Source organism: Protopterus annectens, chromosome 16.part0 (assembly GCF_019279795.1).
Source record: "Protopterus annectens isolate FY-2018-M chromosome 16.part0, PAN1.0, whole genome shotgun sequence".
Lineage (NCBI taxonomy): Eukaryota > Metazoa > Chordata > Ceratodontiformes > Protopteridae > Protopterus > Protopterus annectens.
In genome coordinates, this window is record NC_056750.1 from 67,736,114 (window position 1) to 67,757,211 (window position 21,098).

At 43.6% G+C, this 21,098-nt stretch overlaps 1 protein-coding gene across 1 annotated transcript in view; it reads left to right on the forward strand.

The window, feature by feature from the left end:
- The window catches only part of LOC122790513 (solute carrier family 12 member 6-like), a 1,559,275-nt gene that overhangs the window by 1,523,556 nt on the left and 14,621 nt on the right, over positions 1–21,098 (forward strand). Inside the window, exon 24 of the mRNA XM_044058063.1 lies at positions 11,197–11,330. Coding sequence (XP_043913998.1) covers positions 11,197–11,330 — 134 coding nt within the window. The remainder of the gene's footprint in view (positions 1–11,196; positions 11,331–21,098) is intronic.

The following is a 21,098-nucleotide window of genomic DNA, read 5'->3' on the forward strand; positions in this document are numbered from 1 at the left end:
TTCAAGGATGCATCTGCAGTCCTAACAAATGGGTTGTCCTGGCCTCAGGCAGCCCTTCGGTCGGCCGGATTCCAAAGTCTGGGTCTGGCCTCGGCTGATGTCGCACTTCACCCGACGTCATAGCTGCAGTTCAGCGAGTATAAAGGCATCAGCCGACGCCATTTTCCCCAGTCTTTCTTGCCGCGTGGTGCCCGAAGCAGAAGCTGTTCGCAAGTGCCGGTCGGTCAGAACCAGAGATTGCTACTACCGAAGACTTCTAAAAAGCTAAGTACCCCATTGGGGACTCTTTCTTGCCTCAGCCGATGTCAGAAAAAGTGAATAACTGTTTAACTTGTGGGAAACAAATACCTCATAAAGATTTCCACTCTTATTGCCTACCTTGTTTAGGCCCAGACCACGACGTAGCAGCCTGTCTAGCCTGTGCTTCTTTCAACCGACGGACACTTAGACGTCGTTCGGAATTTGCTGAGGAGTTTTTCGGCTCCGCTTTTGCTTACAACATGCCGTCGGAAACTCTGACTTCACAATTAGCTAAAAAGCGCAAGGAAAAGGACCGGCACTTGCGGTCCGCGGTTTCGGCCGAAACCGCGGTTGTCAACCGCGAGTGTCTCGGTTTCGGCTGAAACTGAGCCCTTGGTTCTTCCTTCGGCCGAAAGCTTGCCTCCCACCGAGGCCTCATCCAGCATGGCTGAATCTGCTACTGAAATTCCACCTGCTCTTACAGGTTCACAGGATTTATCTGATACTATCCCTTTAGATATATCCACTCCTGCACGTGGAGCTGCTAGGCCCCCTGCATCCATGTCGATTAAGGCTTTTGCCAGGGCTAAAGCAGCAAAATCAACCAAGACTGTGCCTACTAAGACCCCCTCTCACAGGCCTAGCTCTAGTATTCAAATGCTTAGTCTAGCAGAGGATCTCATTTCTTTGATCAGGGGATCCCAACCTCACCCTGACAGGGCCTCTCACCCACCTCCAGAGAAAAGGCCTAGAGCAGAGCCCCCTGAGCCAGTTTCTTCAGATTTCTCTTCTGATGATTCAGAAAATACAGACCCTCCAGAAGGCCCTTATTCTCCTTATGAGGACTCTGATGCAGAAGACTCCATTCCTTCTGCCTCTTCGCCTGAGGAATTTTCTTTTGGGGAAACCTTGCATGCTATGAGGGAACAATTTTAATGGCAGGGCCAGGATTTTTCAGACTCTAGGAAAAGGCTTAGGACCTTTTTGCATTTGCCACAGCATAGGCCTTTAGCCATTCCTCCAGTACTTACTGTTGTGGATGATGCATTTAATGATGCTTGTACTGCCCCTGATTCACTTCCTCCGGCCCCTGCTAAGCCCGACAGGTACTACAGGGTTCCGGACACACATTATCATTTGTATAAGGCTCCTTTTGCAGATCCTGAAACTATTTCGCAGGGACCCAAGGCTGTAGTAGCTACCTCTGCCAAAAAACCCCTCCCCTCTGAAAGGGAATCTAGGGCCTTAGAGAGAGATGGGGTAAAAAAGTTTATACTTCTGCTACTCTTTCGGCTAGGGCCTTAAACTGTCAATTCCACATGATTCAGTATCAGGAATTTATGTTAGACCAGTTAACTAAAAAACTGTCCTCGCCTGAACCATTAGACAAAAAGTCTCTTCAGGAAATGGTACATAACATGCAGCAGGTCAGTAATCATTCCTTAAAATGCGGCTATGATGCACTGGAGGCTTCCTTTAGATCAGCAATGACTGGTACAGTGATCAGAAGGCATGCATGGTTAAAAGAGCAGTCCTTACCAGACCATGTAAAATCAAAGCTCCTAGATGCTCCCATGGATAAGCATAATTTGTTTGGCTCACCTGCACAGCAGGTGCTGAAGAAGGTGGAAGAGAAAGCAAAATCTGTCCAGACAGTCAAGGATTTCTTACAGGTCCAGCCTCCAAGGTTTAGTAGGAACTGGCCTTCCAAGAATTGGTCCTTTCCAGACACCACCAGAGCACAGAGAGGCAGGAATAGGCCCAAAAGGCAGGGGTCAATCCAGAGGTGCCTACAGGGGACGTCAGTGGCAGCCTAACAACCAGCGAAGTACTGCCACAGATCCAGCCACTACCACTTCCACAGGACAATCACAGTGACTTGGCTCTGAGACCGCCTACCAGGGAACAACTAGATGCACCCTTAGGCGGAAAGCTAGCCTTATTTTCAGTAAACTGGCATTACATCACAGGAGACAAATGGATTTTACAGACAATAGACAAAGGTTACAGGTTTCACTTCCATACTCTTCCAAGGAAGAGAGGAATGCCAAACCTACCTCCAAACCAAAAGACAAACGCTCTACAGCAAATAGACAACTTACTAAGGATGAGAGCTATAGAAAAGGTACCGTCTATGGAACAAGGGCAAGGATTTTACTCCAGACTTTTCCTGGTGCCAAGAAAAGAAAACCAATGGAGACCTATTCTAGACCTGTCCGCTCTGAACACATATCTCAATTGTTCCAAAATTCAAGATGCTGACCCTACAGCAGCTTCTTCCCATGCTGGGCAAGGAGTCTTGGCTGGTAACTCTAGATCTCAAGGAGGCATACCTGCACGTCCCCATACGACCAAATTGCAGAAGATACCTCGGATTTCTTGCAGGATCAGAGCATTATCAATTCTCAGCATTGCCCTTTGGCTTATCTACTGCGCCCAGAGTATTCACGAAATGCCTGGCATCAGTAATTGCTCATTGCAGGCTTCAGGGAATTCAAATTTACCCTTACCTGGACGACTGCCTGTTACAAGCGGACAACAAAACAAATTAGCAAAAGATTTGAAAAGGTCATTCATCTGCTACAAGCCCTGGGATACACAGTCAATATAAAAAAGTCAAGGCTGATACCATCCCAGAGGATAACTTTCTTGGGTGCAGAACTGGACACATCAAATCAAATGGCATCCCTCACAGCAGAAAAGCAGAAGCACCTTCCTCTCTATTTCATGGCATTAACAACGCAGAACCAGCTAACAGCAAGGAAAGTCCTGCAAGCCCTGGGTTACATGGCATCCTGCATAATATTGATTCCACATGCCAGACTACATATGAGAAAGTTACAATGGTACCTAAGGAATTTATGGTCTCAGCACAAGCACAGCCTAGAAACCCAAATTCCAATAATTCCATGCCTGAAGCAAGAATTCCAATGGTGGGCTCAGGCCTGTCAATTGAACAAAGGACTGCCCTTCCACAGCCCTCAACCAAGCCAGACTATCACCACGGACGCCTCAGACCTCGGTTGGGGGCACACATGCTGGACAAGTGCATACAAGGCTTATGGACTCAAGACCAGCTGAACCTACACATAAATCAAAAGGAGATGCTGGCAGTAAAACTGGCAATTCAGACATTCAGACCATTTCTTCAACAGGGTCAATTGCTGATAAGGACGGACAACACCACAGTTATGTGGTACATCAACAAACAGGGAGGCACACATTCATACCCTCTATGCCGGATGGCAATGGACCTCTGGAATGTGGCCCTGAGCTTCAACATTCAGCTCCAGGCAATATTTGTACCAGGAAAAGAAAATATACTAGCAGACATCCTAAGCAGAACTACCACGGATGCCCACGAATGGATGCTGCATCCAGACATCTTCAAATCCATTACAAGGAAATGGGGACTACCAGAAATAGACTTATTCGCATCTCCACACAACCACACAATTGAAAACATTCTGCACAAGGACATACCACCCTCTGGCTTGGAAGGTGGACTCCCTATCTTTCAGTTGGGAAAACCTGACAGCATATGCATTCCCACCTCTTCCTTTGATGCACAAGGTGCTATTGAAGATCAAAGAGGACCGTCCAAGGATCATCCTGATAGCTCCAGACTGGCCAAGGCAACATTGGTACCCACTACTGAGGAGTATATCTCGGGAACAAATATGGCCTCTGCCCCTAGTTCCCTTACTGCTAACACAGAACAACTTCAAAACCCTGCATCCAAACTTGAAAACGTTGCAGCTAGTTGCCTGGAACATTGCATAAGACAAAATAACCCAGATTTATCTCAAAGGGTTAAAGACATTATCTTGGAGGCTCGCAGACCCTCAACAAGGAAAACTTATTCAGCAAAATGGAAAAGATATCTCATTTGGAGTGCAGCTAAAGGAGAAGATGTGTCACTGGTAAACATAGCTAACATCCTGGAATACTTGGCAGAACTTTTCCACAATGGCCTGTCCTATTCTTCCATTAAGATTCATGCATCAGCTATTTCAGCAGAATACAACATGGACCCTCCAGTCTTCTCTCATCCTCTACTCAGGCAGTTTCTGAGAGGAATTAAAAATGTAAAGCCACCAAGGAAGCCACCATTGCCCGCATGGGATTTGAACTTTGGAAAAGTTGACACTCCCTCCTTTTGAACCAGCAGCAACAGCAGAATTACAGTACTTATCATGGAAAACTGCTTTCCTGCTTGCAATCACTTCAGCAAGAAGGGTTTCTGAATTACAGGCATTAATGGCAGTACAGCCCTTCCTTATCTTCCATCAAGATAGAGTGTCCATGAGAACTAATCCTACTTTTATGCCAAAGGTGGTCTCCAGGGTATCCCTAAACCAAGCTATCCACCTACCTACATTCTTCCCCAACCCACAGAACAGGGGAGAAAGATTATTACATACCTTGAATGTACATAGGCAATTGCGCTACTACCTGGACAGAACCAAGAGCAATAGAAAAACTGACCAGCTACTGGTAACATATGCAACAGGAATGGAAGGAAAAGCAATTTCAAAACAGACAATCTCAAAGTGGACAGGAAATTGCATTAGATTTTGTTACTCTTACAATGGAAAGACAACTCCAGAAAACATCAGACCTCACTCCACAAGGGCTACAGCCACTACTACAGCTTTTTTACGAGGAGTGGCTACCAAAGACATTTTAGAGGCTGCTACTTGGAGCTCCGTGCATACATTTGCCAAGCATTATAATCTACCCTTATACTCCAGATCCCGAGCAGGTTTTGCCACTGCTGTTTTGCAAGGGATCTTAACTACACCATAATCTTATTATTGCCTCCTCCCCCAGTTTGGCTATGGTATTCTACCCATTTGTTAGGACTGCAGATGCATCCTTGAAGGACATAGTACAGTTTTGTACCTACCATAAATGTAGATGTCCGAGAGGTATGCATCTGCAGTCAGGATTACCCACCCTCCTTCCCTCTGTGGTACTCCTAGGGTATTTGCCCATCTTGTAGCTAGCTGGGGGAATCTATTATGGTGTATTTGTTTGTATATATGTATATACATGTTTATTTCTATTTGCTCTGTATTGTTTGGAAACATTTGCATTTATCCAAATTTAGCCTTCCTAGAGGGCACCTGGCATCTGGGGCAAGAAACACTGAGGAAAATGGCGTCGGCTGATGCCTTTATACCCGCTGAACTGCAGCTATGACGTCGGGTGAAGTGCGACATCAGCCGAGGCCAGACCCAGACTTTGGAATCCGGCCGACCGAAGGGCTGCCTGAGGCCAGGACAACCCATTTGTTAGGACTGCAGATGCATACCTCTCGGACATCTACATTTATGGTAGGTACAAAACTGTACTTTTTTTGTTACTTGTGCTATTTATGGTGGTGGGTTTGTCTTTTGAGCCTTGCCTAAAAAAGGCACTATGGGGGTGGCAAGAGCCTTGGCCAGTATTCGAAAGCCTAAGGATGACAGGTGCAAGTCGTCTCTAGCGAAGCAGCGTGGCTTGTCGAGCATGTCATCCCAGGCGGACAGACACTGGATCCCCTTAGAATAACACCAGAAACGTAGCTAATTGTTGAAATTGAGAATTTTTGCTTTATACTGTGGTATCATTCTTGGTGAGGGCAGGATGCTACTCATAGTCAGGGTCATTCCGGCCTGGGCTACGTGATCAGAGAGCTCTTCCATGTCTCTTTTCATGTAGTCCAGGGAGGTATGGCTCAGGTCATTCACACCAACATGGACAATGACAGAGTCATATTTGTACTTGTTCTGGAGTGACCTGAGTGCTTGTGTTATGTGGCGGATCCTGGCACTTGACAGGCAGCTAACAGTAACCTTCTCCTTGTCCAGCCTATTGAGTGGGATGTCAGTGTGCCTGACTATAGAGTCACCTATTACTAGTATGTTGGGTATGTTATTTTGCCGTAAGGGCTGTGATGGCATGGCACACTGGTTTTGTGAAGTATGTGTTTCATGATTTTTGTTGGGGTTGGAGGTTGCTTGGATGTCTGCTTTGGAGGTCTCTGTTGCTTTTGCAGATTTTTATTTAGAGCGTTAGAGTATGTTTTCGTGTATTTATGTGTGTTTTTTGCCGGTGCTGGTTTAATGGGTCTGTGTGAGACTGGTGGTGCGATGCAAGTATTTCCCTTCTCCTCTTGACTGTCTGATCCAGCCTTGGGTTGAGAGTGCTTAGCCTCCAGTTTGGCTGTATAATTGCATCTCTCACATGTATTAGTGTTTAGTGGTAGAAGGAGAGGGTTGTCTGTGTACATGAGGCAGTTGTAACATTGACTCAAAATGCCCAGATTCTCCATTTGGACTGGAGAGTACGCCTGAAACTGCCCTTTGGACATGCCTGGATAGGTACAGTGAACTGTTTTACTGAATGGCTGATAAGGTTGAATAGAGAACCTTGTCCTTCTGTACAGTATAGGAGGGTCTAGTGCTAGGAGTGTTTACTATGCGTTTTGAGCAAGTGCCGGGCTGAGAAATGAATGGCTTGAGTGCTTAAGTTGAAAGTTTGTCTAGTTCCAAGGGAAAAATTGAAGAGGAGACTTTGTGGAGCTGGGACTAGTTATACCCTAGCTAACCGGCGCTGCCCGGTGCAAAACCGGGCAAATGCGGTATTTATAGCAGGGAAATGAAAGAGATAGAAATTAGCCCAAAATGGCCAATAAACTACTAATTTCTGGGCTGAAACCACTCCTCCAGGGACAGATAGGCTGCTCAAAGCTCCCCTCTCTCACAGGTGAACAGAGAAACTTCCTTCTATCCAAGTAAGGTATGGGCAAACACAGAGATTTGTAACACAGTCCTGAATTCAGCACTTAACCTGAAAACTGGATTATACTAGCTTTTTCAGAAAATAAAGCAAATACAATAAAAAAAAACCACTTTAAATGCACAGAAAAGGATACTTATTGTTATATATCTCAGATCAGAGTTGTAGTCAATGCCCCTAGTAATAAAGTAGGAAGAAACACAAATACAGTAAAAACAGATGAATCAAGTGCAATATATATATATATGTGTATATATATATATATATATATATATATATATATATATATATATAAAACAATAGAAAACAAACACACTGATTTAAACAAGTTACCCAATTAACCAGAATAAAGCTCAAAACTGAGCACTGCTCCAGTAGTCTTCAATCAGGCAAGTTCTAACTGCACACTCCTGCTGCTAGGGTGCAGGGGAACCTTCTCCAAAAAAGATGCCCTGTTCAGTTCTCAAGTTAGGGCCTATATTAGATCAGCGAACGCTTAAAAAAGCAAACGCTGATTGATCGACCTTATGTAAGCGAAAGCTTACAATCTCAAACTGTCAGATCAGCGATTTTTTCCTAGGGAAAAAAATCGCTGATCCAAAACACGTACACGCAAAACAAGCACACCAAGCAAACAGAAATCCACACACATGCACCTAAAATCTGACACCTAACCCTACACTAAACTATGCACACACCACTAACTATCCACTTAACTTAACCCAAACCCTAACCCTAAGGTCCGTCACTATCGCACACTCACCTCACCCGCTCCCTAACCCTAACTCACCTAAACACGCCCTAACCCTCACGTCCACACAATCGCACACATACCTAACCCGCTCCCTAACCCTAACTCACCTAACCCGCTCTAACACTCACATCCATACAATTGCACACTTACCTGAATCCAACCCGTTACTTTCCATCACAGCACTATAAATACTGACGCAACAGAAACGGACAACCAAATTCTTTCCCTAGGAAAAAAAATTGGGTTTCTGTTGCTTCGATATTTTGAACATTTGCTTAAATAAGGTCGCTCAATCAGCTTTCGCTTGTTTAAGCATTCACTGATCTAATATAGACCCTCAGGCTATACAAACAAAGCTAGATTCAGCAGGCCTGAATCTGGTCTATGCTACAGCAACAAGGCACACCAATTTCAGAAAGAAAAGTTCAAATAAGCAGGCACAATAAGCCTGTGACCAGAAATTCCCAGCTCAGAAGGGCAGAATCCAGCCTCCCACAACAGTGCAGATCACACCTTCTTAATGTAAAAAAACTGGCCCAAAGCCCAAGTGCTTAAATCAGAACTAATACACTTTAGAATAACAGACACTAAGCCTTCAATCAGCAACTCCCAACTTAGAAAGATGTAAGCTACCTGTCCTGCCACAACAGTGCAGACCACAAACCTTCTTAATGTGAAAGAACTGGTATGAAGCCCAAGTGCGTAATCCAAAGGCTTAGAATAACAGTTACAATTTAATCGGCTACTAATAAACAGTAATAAATGCAGCAGAATAAATGCTATTAAGTACTTTTAAGAACAGGCAGCAAGAGCAAAATAAGTAATAAAGTAGGAAGAAACACAAACACAGTAAAAGCAGATGAATAAAGTGCAATTTTTTTTTCTTCTGTCTGTATTAGTTAGAATGAGCTAAAGGCACTACAGATCAAATATACAGTAGGGGCGGGCAATTGCAAAGCCACCAAGTATAAAAAGAGACACCAATAGGGAGGGCAGGGTGAGGAACAAATTTAACACAGCAGGAATAAGGGTGGGGAAAAAATACCACTTTCAACAAAGAAAAATAGCACTTTCAACGCTATTCAGAAGCCAGCAAATATTATAGATCTAAATCAATCAAGCAAAAGCAATTACGATACTGTAGAACTTTGGAAAGAAGTGCCAAAAAATATACTTATCAGTTTATATTTGGAGTTGTTTCAGTAGCACTCAGTCAGAACTCAGTTAGATAAGGGGTCGTGTGATGGGACTAGACATGATATGAAGGATATTGCTGGTTGGGGAGGAGGATTTATTAGACCAGAATGTCCAAGATGTACTTGTTTGCCCATCTGGTTGCATGTCGGCACAATGACCATAGTCAGTAGCCATGACTGACCCATGCATTGAAGTATCCATAAGTCATTTGGCAGTGCTATGGACCAAGACAATGAGAAAGTGAAGGCTTTGTATGACCAAGAATCAATGGTAAATGATGGCCTTCTGAGGCTGTAAGCAGCACAGATGGATTATGTGCAGGCACTGGGGACAAAAAGAACTGAAAACTAAAATGGGGCATTTAAAAAGGCTTAGAATACCTTGGGTGAAATTAAATTAAGAGAAGAGGTACTTTCCTTGGTCTGTCTGGCAAAGTCGGGCACAAGCAGACACCCTCATGGGTGTCTTCTGCCAGTATTTCTGTGTTATATAAGAAGTGTAAAGAAACTAAAATGAGGATATCAGATGCCTGCATAATACAGGAACCTGGGCAAAAGTGTGAGGCAGAAGAACAAAAGAGACTGAAAAGTAAACAGCCAAAACATAATGAAGGTTAATTCCAGTAGTATTGAACGTAAATAAAAAGTATGAGAGGGGAACTGAGGATGTTCTTCGTGTTTCACTGTTGCAGTCATCACACTTGGGTTATCTGCCTGCAGGTAGCCCTCAGTTGGCCCGAATACCAGAGTCTTAGTATTTCTGCGTCGGATGCTGTCGCTTCTTCCATAACGTCAGGACATCGGGGGGGGGTGATGGGGTCTCATAACTGATGATGATGGATTGGGGCTACATGGGATTCTACCCAGACCTCTAAAGGAAATATGTGTCAAAACTGTGAAATCTTGGGGGGGAGTGATGGGGTCTCATAACTGATGATGATGGAATGGGGCTACATGGGATTCTACCCAGAACTCTAAAGGAAATATGTGTCAAAACTGTGAAATCTTGGGGGGGGGGTGATGGGGTCTCATAACTGATGATGATGGAATGGGGCTACATGGGATTCTACCCAGAACTCTAAAGGAAATATGTGTCAAAACTGTGAAATCTTAGGGGGGGTGATGGGGTCTCATAACTGATGATGATGGAATGGGGCTACATGGGATTCTACCCAGAACTCTAAAGGAAATATGTGTCAAAACTGTGAAATCTTAGGGGGGGTGATGGGGTCTCATAACTGATGATGATGGAATGGGGCTACATGGGATTCTACCCAGAACTCTAAAGGAAATATGTGTCAAAACTGTGAAATCTTAGGGGGAGGGGTGATGGGGTCTCATAACTGATGATGATGGAATGGGGCTACATGGGATTCTACCCAGAACTCTAAAGGAAATATGTGTCAAAACTGTGAAATCTTAGGGGGGGGGTGATGGGGTCTCATAACTGATGATGATGGAATGGGGCTACATGGGATTCTACCCAGAACTCTAAAGGAAATATGTGTCAAAACTGTGAAGTCTGGGGGGGGTCTCATAACTGATGATGTTTTTTTCCCATAAGGCATGTTATGGATACATGAAATAGTGTACCAGAGATGACAGATTATAAAATAACCTGAGAAAGAAAGAAATTTGGCAGTATTACAGATGAACAGCAAAAAGTAAAATACAAGCCAGCGTGGCATGTCAGTGTTCCTTGTTCGCTGTTGTATTATGTAGTACTACAGTGCTACGGTAAAACATTTTAATGCTTGAGTGTTGGTGTATACCAGGGTACACGTTGAGCAGTGATGTGTGTCCCTAAACATGCAGAGAAATGATTAAATCTAGGCCTCTTTCAGTGTCAAAGCGCAGTGTTTGTTATCAAGATGCAACTATGATGAATTTTGTCAGACGAACCTGCTAGGTGAAATTCTTATGATCATCTAGCAGAACTGCATAGATTTAGATTTTAATAGATGCAGCAAACTGATGCATGTCTCTGATTAGTTAAAAATATAACACAGCCAAGAGTTTTATATCAACACAAGTAAGATATTACTACATTCTCTCTCCCATCTCACTTTCAAGGCAGAAGCATAGGTGTACCTTTATGCAGAAAGCGGCATTTCATCTAATATATCGTGAAGAAATATGTTTCAGGGAATGCTGCTGTCAGGGTAGTAGTTGCCGTTAATTGTACTAGTAATCTGCATTGTTACATTTTTCTTTGATCAGGGACCAGTCTAACGTGCGGAGAATGCATACAGCAGTGAAACTGAATGAGGTGATCGTGAATCGCTCCCATGATGCAAGGTTGGTGCTGCTAAACATGCCAGGCCCACCTCGAAATCCAGAAGGTGATGAAAACTGTATCCTTTCTAATTCACTGTTCCCAGACTTTTGGGATGATGTTGATACTAAGTTTTTTTTTGATAGCAATAAACTGTTTCTGAATTTTGGCTGAAGAAGCTGCAACATGCAGCCAGCATTGGAAAAAAAAAATTAATTAATATTTGAGGCTACTTTCTTTTATAAATCAATAGACTTAAACACATGAAATGCTTTGGGCAATCCTTGGTGAGCATTGCAGTCTAAATCCTGCAGCTATATTTTGCATGGCATAACCTACTACATTTTGTAATATTTGTAGGCAATTTTTATGCAGATGTACTGCTGCTTGACCCAAGTGAATGGATGCATTTTACAACTTTTTTTTTTACATAAGCTCAAGCAAGCAGACAATTAATTGGAAGACCTTTCACTTAAACAACTTTTGCTTTGTTTGTTTGTTCTTTTTGTATGCAGTAACACAGGTAATGCACATCTCTACATGAATCATGTTTCTTGATGTAATGTTTACATTGCCTTTCCCATCTGCCCCACCTATATCCCATTTACTTAAATATGCCATCTCCATGATCACTTCTATGGGGAGAAAAGAGAAGATACCACACACTGGGAATCATGCTCAATGCATAAACAGAAACCACACCAGCAGTGGTAATGTATAGGTAACAGCAGTCACTAAATAAAGTTTCTTTGTACAGTTCTACGTATTTTACTTCTGCATTAAAGAGCAAAGTGTAGCTATGCCACATTCTGTGAAATGGATTTTCAGTGAAATTGTCACTCAGGTAAGTCAGCTTTCAGTCATTTCAGCATACAGGCTGGTATTTATAGTCACTTGTGAAAATGTGATAGGGGCATTCCTGATGCTTACAAATGAGCATTGCAAAGGCGAGGTTCATAGAGGCCTTTTATGCTAATGAGAAAGGCTTTAAAATAATGAGATGCAAATGAGAAATGTTGTAAAGCTTTGTATGCTAATGAGGTGCTTTTACACTTCACAGACCAACATCTGCATGGTATGCACATTCCTTGTTAAATGCATTGCTTTGCCTTGGATGTTGGAGATGCAGTCCGCAAACTTGTCCCCAGGCATTCCTTCAGTAGTTTGACCAAGTATACGAAAGCAACTATTTCCCCCAGCAACCCCTTCATTAGCTTGTGTTAAGTATGCACAGGCACTAAAATGACACAGTAAATTATCTTGCCCAGCGATCATTTCCGCAGTTTAACCAGGTGTGCACAAGCACTTCCCTGACACACAAATGAATTAATTCCCCAAAAAGTACATAAATATTCTGAAAACACAGGACAGCATATCCCTGAAGGACATGTGTATTCCTGCAGCATGGGGGAGAGTATCCCTGAAGGACATGTATATTCCTGCAGCACTGGGGGGGGGGGGTTATTCCCAACATGCTTGTATATTCCTGCAGCATGGGGAGACAGTATCCATGATGGACATCTAATTCCTTGACACCACCACCATCCTGATCTTGGAGAAGGCGTTCTTCTTGTAACCCCCCACATGTGTCAAAATAGCCATTTAATTCCCTGCTCTTAATGTGCTCAGACCACATCACCAGCTACAGGAAGTATAACACAGAATTATTTGCAACCAGTTTTATTTGACTAAATATTACAGTGTTTCAGAAAGTTGTAGCAGTCAAAAAAATTTAGTAGATTTCATCACCAAGCAGAACAGACGTACTAGACTGTTTTATTTTTCAGATGACAATATTTGGTCACTTCAATCCAGTCACTTTGAAAGGGTTGAGAACATCATAGCATTATTAGTAACGCAGAATTATTCAATTTTCCATCCAAGTATTCTTCTTCTTTCATACTTCTGATTTGCCCTAAGCACCCACTGCAGATGAGGAAAGGTTTACCCTTTATTCCACACAAGTGCGCTTAGCACTTTCCCCATTTAAACTAACAGTGAACCGTTAAAATATTTTGCTGTCAAAGAAAAAGTGCTAGGCGTTAGTCTCTTCAGTTTTCATGGGCCTTTTGACTTTGTGATTTTTAAGCCTCTCTGGTTAAACCAGACCTTTAGCATCATACATTTCGTTCTACAGTCACCCTTAGAGGTCATGTGCACACTATTTGTCTGCGTATTTTTGCTGTGATTATTCTGTTATCATGTGAAGTGGGCATTCTGATTCAGAAATGCGGAGTTTTTACATTCCTTGAGTGCATCTATATTTGTTCATTGCAATGTATTTAATACATGCTGAGCAGCTGGCCAATTCATGATTGTGTCTTTTCAGTCTGCCTTCTGATGATGCAGTTGTGGGGACAAACACTTTGCAGTGGGTATGTGATTTTCTGTATTCTACAGAAGATTTCAACTAATAAGCTAAGAATGCAATACATTTACCCAGTGAATCAAACAATAAATAGCAAATGGAGTTCTGTTCAAGTAAAAGACGGTCAAAATGGAACATGGTTAAGACTGACATTGAAATATATAGTGATGGGCATAGAATGTAATAACACAGCTGTAACACTCTAGTAAATACTTGTCTTCCAAGGGACGATCAGTGTTAGGAAAAATCCATGGGTATTGACTCATCCCAATGATAGCGCTTTAGTGAAGTTTATTTACAAATATTATACACTGAATTAATTAGTGTTGGAATAAACACTTTTGTAATAACTTGTGTATGGGAATGAAGATTGATTAAGGTATGTTATTGAATAATGCATTGACAAAGGTAATGACAGTGAAGGTAACAGAGGTGCGCTATAGATGATGATGTTGGAGATGAAGATGCAATGAAGGTGAAGATTTGATAAAGTTGAAATGATGAGGTGGAAGATAGTGTGATGAAGATGGTATGAAGATACAGTGAAAGCGATGCAGTAAAGTTGTGTAAGGTAATAATGAGTCATGTTTATCATCACCACAATGTCGTCATCTTTGTTATTGTCATGTTTATCATCACCACAATGTCGTCATCTTTGTTATTGTCATGTTTATCATCACCACAATGTCATCTTTGTTATTGTCATGTTTATCATCACCACAATGTCGTCATCTTTGTTATTGTCATGTTTATCATCACCAAAATGTCATCATCTTTGTTATTGTCATGTTTATCATCACCACAATGTCGTCATCTTTGTTATTGTCATGTTTATCATCACCACAATGTCGTCATCTTTGTTGTTGTCATGTTTACCATCCTCATCACATCACCAGCTTTCTCATTTTCATTGGCTGTCAGTCTTTTCCATGGCATCTCCATCTTCATTGTATCATCACCTTCAGTACAACTTCACTGCATGTGCATTATCATTTTCATCGAATATTCATCATCTTCATGGTATGTGCAATATTGTCAGTGTCATCACTACCACAATGTTCTTCCTGCTTCACTGTTGCAGTCATCACACTTGGGTTATCCCTGCCAGGGAAGCCCTCGGCTGGCCTGAATACCACAGACTTAGTATTTCTGCATCGGTTGCTGTCACTTCAGGACTGACGTCAGGTCATCAGTAGTATAAAGTAAGGCAGCTGACGCCATTACATCAGTCTTTCTTGCCATGGAGCCCGAAGCAGAAGCAGTTTGCACAAGTGCTGGTCTGCCACTACCTGAGTTTTTTCTACCGAATTGAAGTTGAAGTCTCCTAAAGCTAAGTACCCCGTTGGGGATCCTTTTTTCTTGCACTAACCGATGTCAGAAAAAGTTAATAATTATCTTGCCTGTGGAAAACAAATACCACACCGAGACTTCCACTCTTACTGCATCAAATGCTTAGGCCCAGACCATGATGTCCCTCGTTGTCACTTCTGTGCTTTGTTCAGTGCCAGAACTATCCATCGTCAGGCCCTTATTGTAGCCAGACATTTTTGCTTACAGTCCTCGAATTCTGATATGGCTTCAGTAAACCATCCAACAGCAGATCTTCTGAAAAAACGTAAAGATAAAGACAGAGACAAGACAGCACAGGCCCAAACCAACCGATGATGCTTCCATTAAGCTAGTCATCAGTTCTCCGGTCCTCTGTGAAGGGCTTTCACAGCCCCTGATGCCCACTTCTGTTGATCTGCAGGCCAATACCGAGACCCTTTCGGAGTCCGGTATGCCGCAAAACTCTTCTTTCACTAAGGATCCTGTGGATGTTCATCGTGCATACAGCTGCAGTAATCACATATGGGTTTTCTGCCGTCAGGCGGTCCCTCGGTCGGCCGAATTCCAAAGTCTTGGTCCGGCGTTGGTTGTCGTCGCTTTCTCTTCTGACGTCAGTGAGGCCAGAGTATATAAGACACAGCCGACGCCATGTTCTCCAGTCTTTTTTGCCGCGCGGAGCCCGAAGCAGAAGCAGTTCGCAAGTGCCGGTCGGCCAGCTCCTGAATTACGGAAATTTTGGAAACCGAAGTCTTCATTAAAGCTAAGTACCCCGTTGGGGAATCTTTTCTTGCCTCAGACCAATGTCAGTAAAAGTTAATAATTGTATTTCTTGTGGGAAGCAAATACCGCATAAGGATTTCCATTCCCTCTGCATACCTTGTTTAGGCCCAGACCACGACGTCTCGGGCTGTCGCTTTTGCGCTACCTTCAATAAACGCACTATTAAGCGTCGGGCAGAGTTCGCCCAACACTTTTTTGGTAAAGCCTTTGATTATAAAATGTCGTCGGATACTCCGACTACCGTTTTGTCCAAAAAACGCAAGGACAAAGACCGACACGCGAGGCCCGCGGTCCCCGCTGACACCACGCCAAGACAGGCTACACGTGGTCCGGTTCTCAGCGAGACGCCTTTGCAGTCCCTGACTACCGACGTCACTCCTTTGGCGGTGTCCTCTGTACCCGAGACCGCTGGTACCTCGGCCCTTTCCCAGACTACAACCGAAGCCTTTGCTAATGTTGAACCTACTAATGTGGACAGGTCCACTTCCACCCATGGTGTCTTTAGACCCTCATCTTCTTTTTCTATTAAGGCCTTTACTAAATCCAAAGCAGCCAGGCATCCCAAGAGGCCTGTTGCACAGGGCCCATCTCCAGGTCCCATGCCTAAAAAACAGATGCTTAAAATGGCTGAGGATTTAATTACTCTTATCAGGGGTTCTCAACCCCCTCCAGACAAGAGACCCAGAGTGGAGGAAGACTCTCCCTCTTCTGATCAGGGATCCATTTTATCAGAACATTCTGATGTAGAGGAACACGCTTACACCCCTTTTGAGGATTCAGATGCAGAGCAGTCCATTCCTTCTGTATCTCCTCCTGAGGATTTTTCCTTTGGGGAAACTTTGCACACTTTGAGGGAACACTTCCTTTGGGTAGGTCAAGACTTTTCAGATTCCAAGAAAAGACTTAGGGAATTCCTTTTGTTACCTCAACACAGACCTCTGGCGATACCTCCTGTTTTGGACATACTTGATGATGTTTATTCGGAGGCTTGCCTTAACCCGGATTCTCTGCCTCCTGCACCAGTCAAACCTGATAGGTACTAAAGAGTACCTAACTCTCACCAATTTCTCTTCAAAAGCCATAATGCTGACCCTGAAACTATTTCACAAGGCCCCAAGGGATTGAAGGCCTCCACTTTCAAGAATCCACTTCCTGCAGAAAGAGAGTCAAGATCTTTAGAAAGGTGGGAAAAAAAGGTATATACCTCGGCCACCCTAGCCATGAGGGCCTTAAATTGTCAGTTTCATATGCTTAAATATCAACAGTTCCTGTTATCACAATTAAGGAATAAAATGTCTCAACCTGAACAACCAGATTTGAAGGAGTTACAGGATATGATGCATAGTGCAGAGCAAGTGGGTAAACACACCTTACAATGTGGTTATGATGCCCTAGAGGCCTCAAGCAGCGCGGCTGCTACAGGATCAGTCATTCGCAGACATGCCTGGCTTAGGGAACAAAACTTGCCTGATCATGTGAAAGCTAAACTCCTAGATGCTCCTTTGGATGTGCTGTTTGGTACTAATGCTGAGGAGATACTATGGAAAATGGAAGAAAAAGCCAAATCTATGCAAACTGTCAAAGCTTTTTTACAGGTCCAACCACCACGTTTTAGCAGAAATTGGCATTCAAAAAACTGGCCCTTTCCAGCCAATGACGAGCCCCAAAGAGGTAGATACAGACGCACAAGGGGCAGAGGGCAATCACAAGGATCATATAGAGGCCGACAATGGCAAACCCCAGCACCAAGAGGTGGCGAAGACAGTGCACAACAATACAGGAAGCAAACCCAATGACTCCCTCATTTCCATGCCAAGCAAGTCTCAGCTGGCAGCACCTTTGGGAGGAAAGCTAGCATTATTTGCAAGCAATTGGCATATTGTCACAACAGACAAATGGACCCTGGACATTATAAACAGAGGCTACAAATTTCAATTTCACACTCTTCCAAAAATGAGAGGCATGCCAAACCTGCCACAAAATCAAAGGGCAGAGACACAACTACAAATTTCAAAGCTCATAAGCATGAGAGCTATTCAAGAGGTACCTACTCACGAACAAGGTCAAGGTTTTTATTCAAGACTTTTTCTGGTACCAAGGAAAGGAACCGACTGGAGACCAATTTTGGACTTATCCATCCTAAACACATTTCTACTCGTACCAAAATTCAAGATGCTCACATTACAGCAGCTTCTTCCCATGCTGGGCAAGGAGTTTTGGCTGGTAACATTGGACCTCAAGGAGGCATACCTGCATGTCCCAATCAGACAAAGCTGCAGAAGATACCTCAGATTTCTTGCAGGTTCAATCCAGTATCAATTCTCTGCATTGCCCTTTGGCTTATCTACTGTGCCCAGAGTATTCACAAAGTGCCTGGCATCAGTGATTGCCTACTGCAGACTTCAAGGGATACAAATTTACCCTTATTTGGACGACTGCCTGATCCAAGCGGACAGCAAGCACATACTTCTGGAACATCTGGCATATGTGACACGGTTACTGCATTCTCTGGGATACACAATCAACAAAGAGAAATCAAGGCTAACACCATCTCAGAAAATAACTTTCCTGGGTGCCAACTTGGACACAAACACCCAGATGGCCTACCTACGCCAGAAAACGGGGCAACTATCTCAGTACTTCAAAATACTAGCAAAAAGTACCAGGCTTACTGCAAGGAAAATCCTGCAGGCTCTGGGATTCATGGCATCTTGCATTCTTTTAATCCCATGTGCAAAGCTGCATATGAGGAAACTTCAATGGTACCTAAAAAACCTATGGTCTCAACACAGTCACAGTTTGGAAACAATAATACCAATAATCCCATGTTTGCAAAAGGAATTTCTATGGTGGGCCCAAGCATGTCAAGCAAACACAGGCCTCCCATTCTGCAAGCCTCAAGCAAAGCAAGTTATCACAACAGATGCCTCAGATTACGCCTGGGGGGCACACATGATGGACAGGTGCATTCAGGGCAAATGGTCCCAAAAGGAAAAGCACCTTCACATCAATCAAAAAGAAATGCTAGCAGTAATAAATGCAGTTACAGCTTTCAAGGACTTCCTGCATCCAGGACAATTACTGATAAGAACAGACAACACCACAGTAATGTGGTGCATAAACAAACAAGGAGGAACACATTCATACCCCTTGTGCAGACTAGCCATGACTCTTTGGAATTTGGCTCTGGAATGGCAAATCGAACTTCAAGCACAGTACCTGCCAGGATTGGAAAACACGCTGGCAGACAATTTAAGCAGAAATATGACAGATCAACACAAATGGAAGTTACATCCTCAGGTGTTTACAGAAATAATCCAAGTGTGGGGGAGGCCAGACATAGATCTTTTTGCCTCCCACAGGAATCATCAATTGGAAAAGTTTTGTTCAAGGACCTTTCATCCAAAGGCCTGGAGAGTGGACGCCCTTTCATTCAGTTGGACAGCATGGACAGTTTACGCATTCCCACCTCTGCCTCTTCTGCCCAAGGTGCTTTTGAAAGCAATAGCAGACAGACCGAAGATGATACTGATTGCTCCAGATTGGCCAAGGCAACACTGGTACCCACTCCTGAGGAGCCTAACACATACTCCCCCCTGGTCCTTGCCTCTAGTGCCTCTTCTGCTGACTCAGCACAGCTTCAAAACTCTTCACAGTCAGCTGAAAACACTCAATCTCGCAGCATGGAAAATTCCTTAACACCACAACAGACCCTACTCTCCAAGGAGGTGCAGGATGTCATTCTGGAGGCCAGAAGGCCATCTACTAGAAAAGCTTACTCCGCAAAATGGAAGCGGTTTTGCTCATGGAATGAGAAAAAAGGCCAGGACCCTAGAAAACTGAACTTGCCTCAGGTATTACAGTATCTAGCTGAGCTGCTGAACAGTGGACTTTCATTTTCTTCCATAAAAATCCATGCCTCAGCCATTTCTGCAGAATTCAACACAGATCCTCCTTTATTTTCTCACCCACTCTTACGACAGTTCCTCAGAGGGGCTAAGAATATAAGACCACCAAGGAAACAACCAATACCAGCTTGGGATCTTAATTACATACTAGAAAAATTAACATTGCCTCCTTTTGAACCAGCTGCCTCAACAGATTTGCAATATTTGTCCTGGAAAACTGCCTTCCTTCTGGCTATCACTTCAGCTCGTAGAGTTTCGGAGCTACAGGCCCTCATGGCGGTGCAGCCCTTTCTCATTTTCCATCAGGACAGGGTTTCTCTTCGTACCAACCCATCATTTATGCCTAAAGTGGTATCCAGGGTAGCTTTAAATCAAGCCATACACCTACCTACCTTTTACCCCAATCCTCAAAACAAAGGGGAAAGGCTGCTACATTCTTTAGACATCCATAGGCAGCTACGTTACTATTTGGACAGAACAAAGTCCTTCAGGAGATCAGAACAACTCTTTGTGTCCTATGCTGTAGGGGCTCAAGGGAAGCCAGTTTCCAAGCAGACTATTTCAAAGTGGATAGGCCACTGCATACGGTTTTGTTATTTCTATCATGGAAAATCTGTTCCTACAGGTATCAGATCACACTCCACCAGGGCCACAGCTACCTCTACAGCTTTCCTCAGAGGAGTTCCTACCAAAGATATTTTTGAGGCAGCCACTTGGAGTTCTGTACATACCTTCACAAAACACTACCACCTGCCTTTATATTCCAGAACAAGAGCAGGCTTTGCCACTGCTGTTTTGCAGGGCATTCTGGCTCAACCCAGTTCCTCCTAGTACCTACCACCCTGTGCGTAGCTTTGGGACTCTACCCATATGTGATTACTGCAGCTGTATGCACGATGAACATAGTACAGTTTTGTACCTACCATAAATGTAGATGTTCGAGTGCTAATACAGCTGCAGTACAGGTTTCCCTCCCTCCTTCCCCACTTGGTAAAGGCATGGGGCCTAACAACCTCTTCATACAACCTCACTGGGTTATCCTTCTATGGTTTATTTGCTTGCAACTACTGATTTTGGATTATATTGCATTGTTTGTATATACTTATAAGCATAATTTATGTATTGCCTTCCTTCTGGGGGCACCTGACATCTGGGGCAAGAAAGACTGGAGAACATGGCGTCGGCTGTGTCTTATATACTCTGGCCTCACTGACGTCAGAAAAGAAAGCGACGACAACCGACGCCGGACCAAGACTTTGGAATTCGGCCGACCGAGGGACCGCCTGACGGCAGAAAACCCATATGTGATTACTGCAGCTGTATTAGCACTCGAACATCTACATTTATGGTAGGTACAAAACTGTACTTTGTCTCAACCTTGGCTGGGTCTGGAGCCACTGAGCAGGCACCGGCTTTTGAGGAAGTCCTTAGCACTACCGAATCTCGTCACAAACTGACGTCT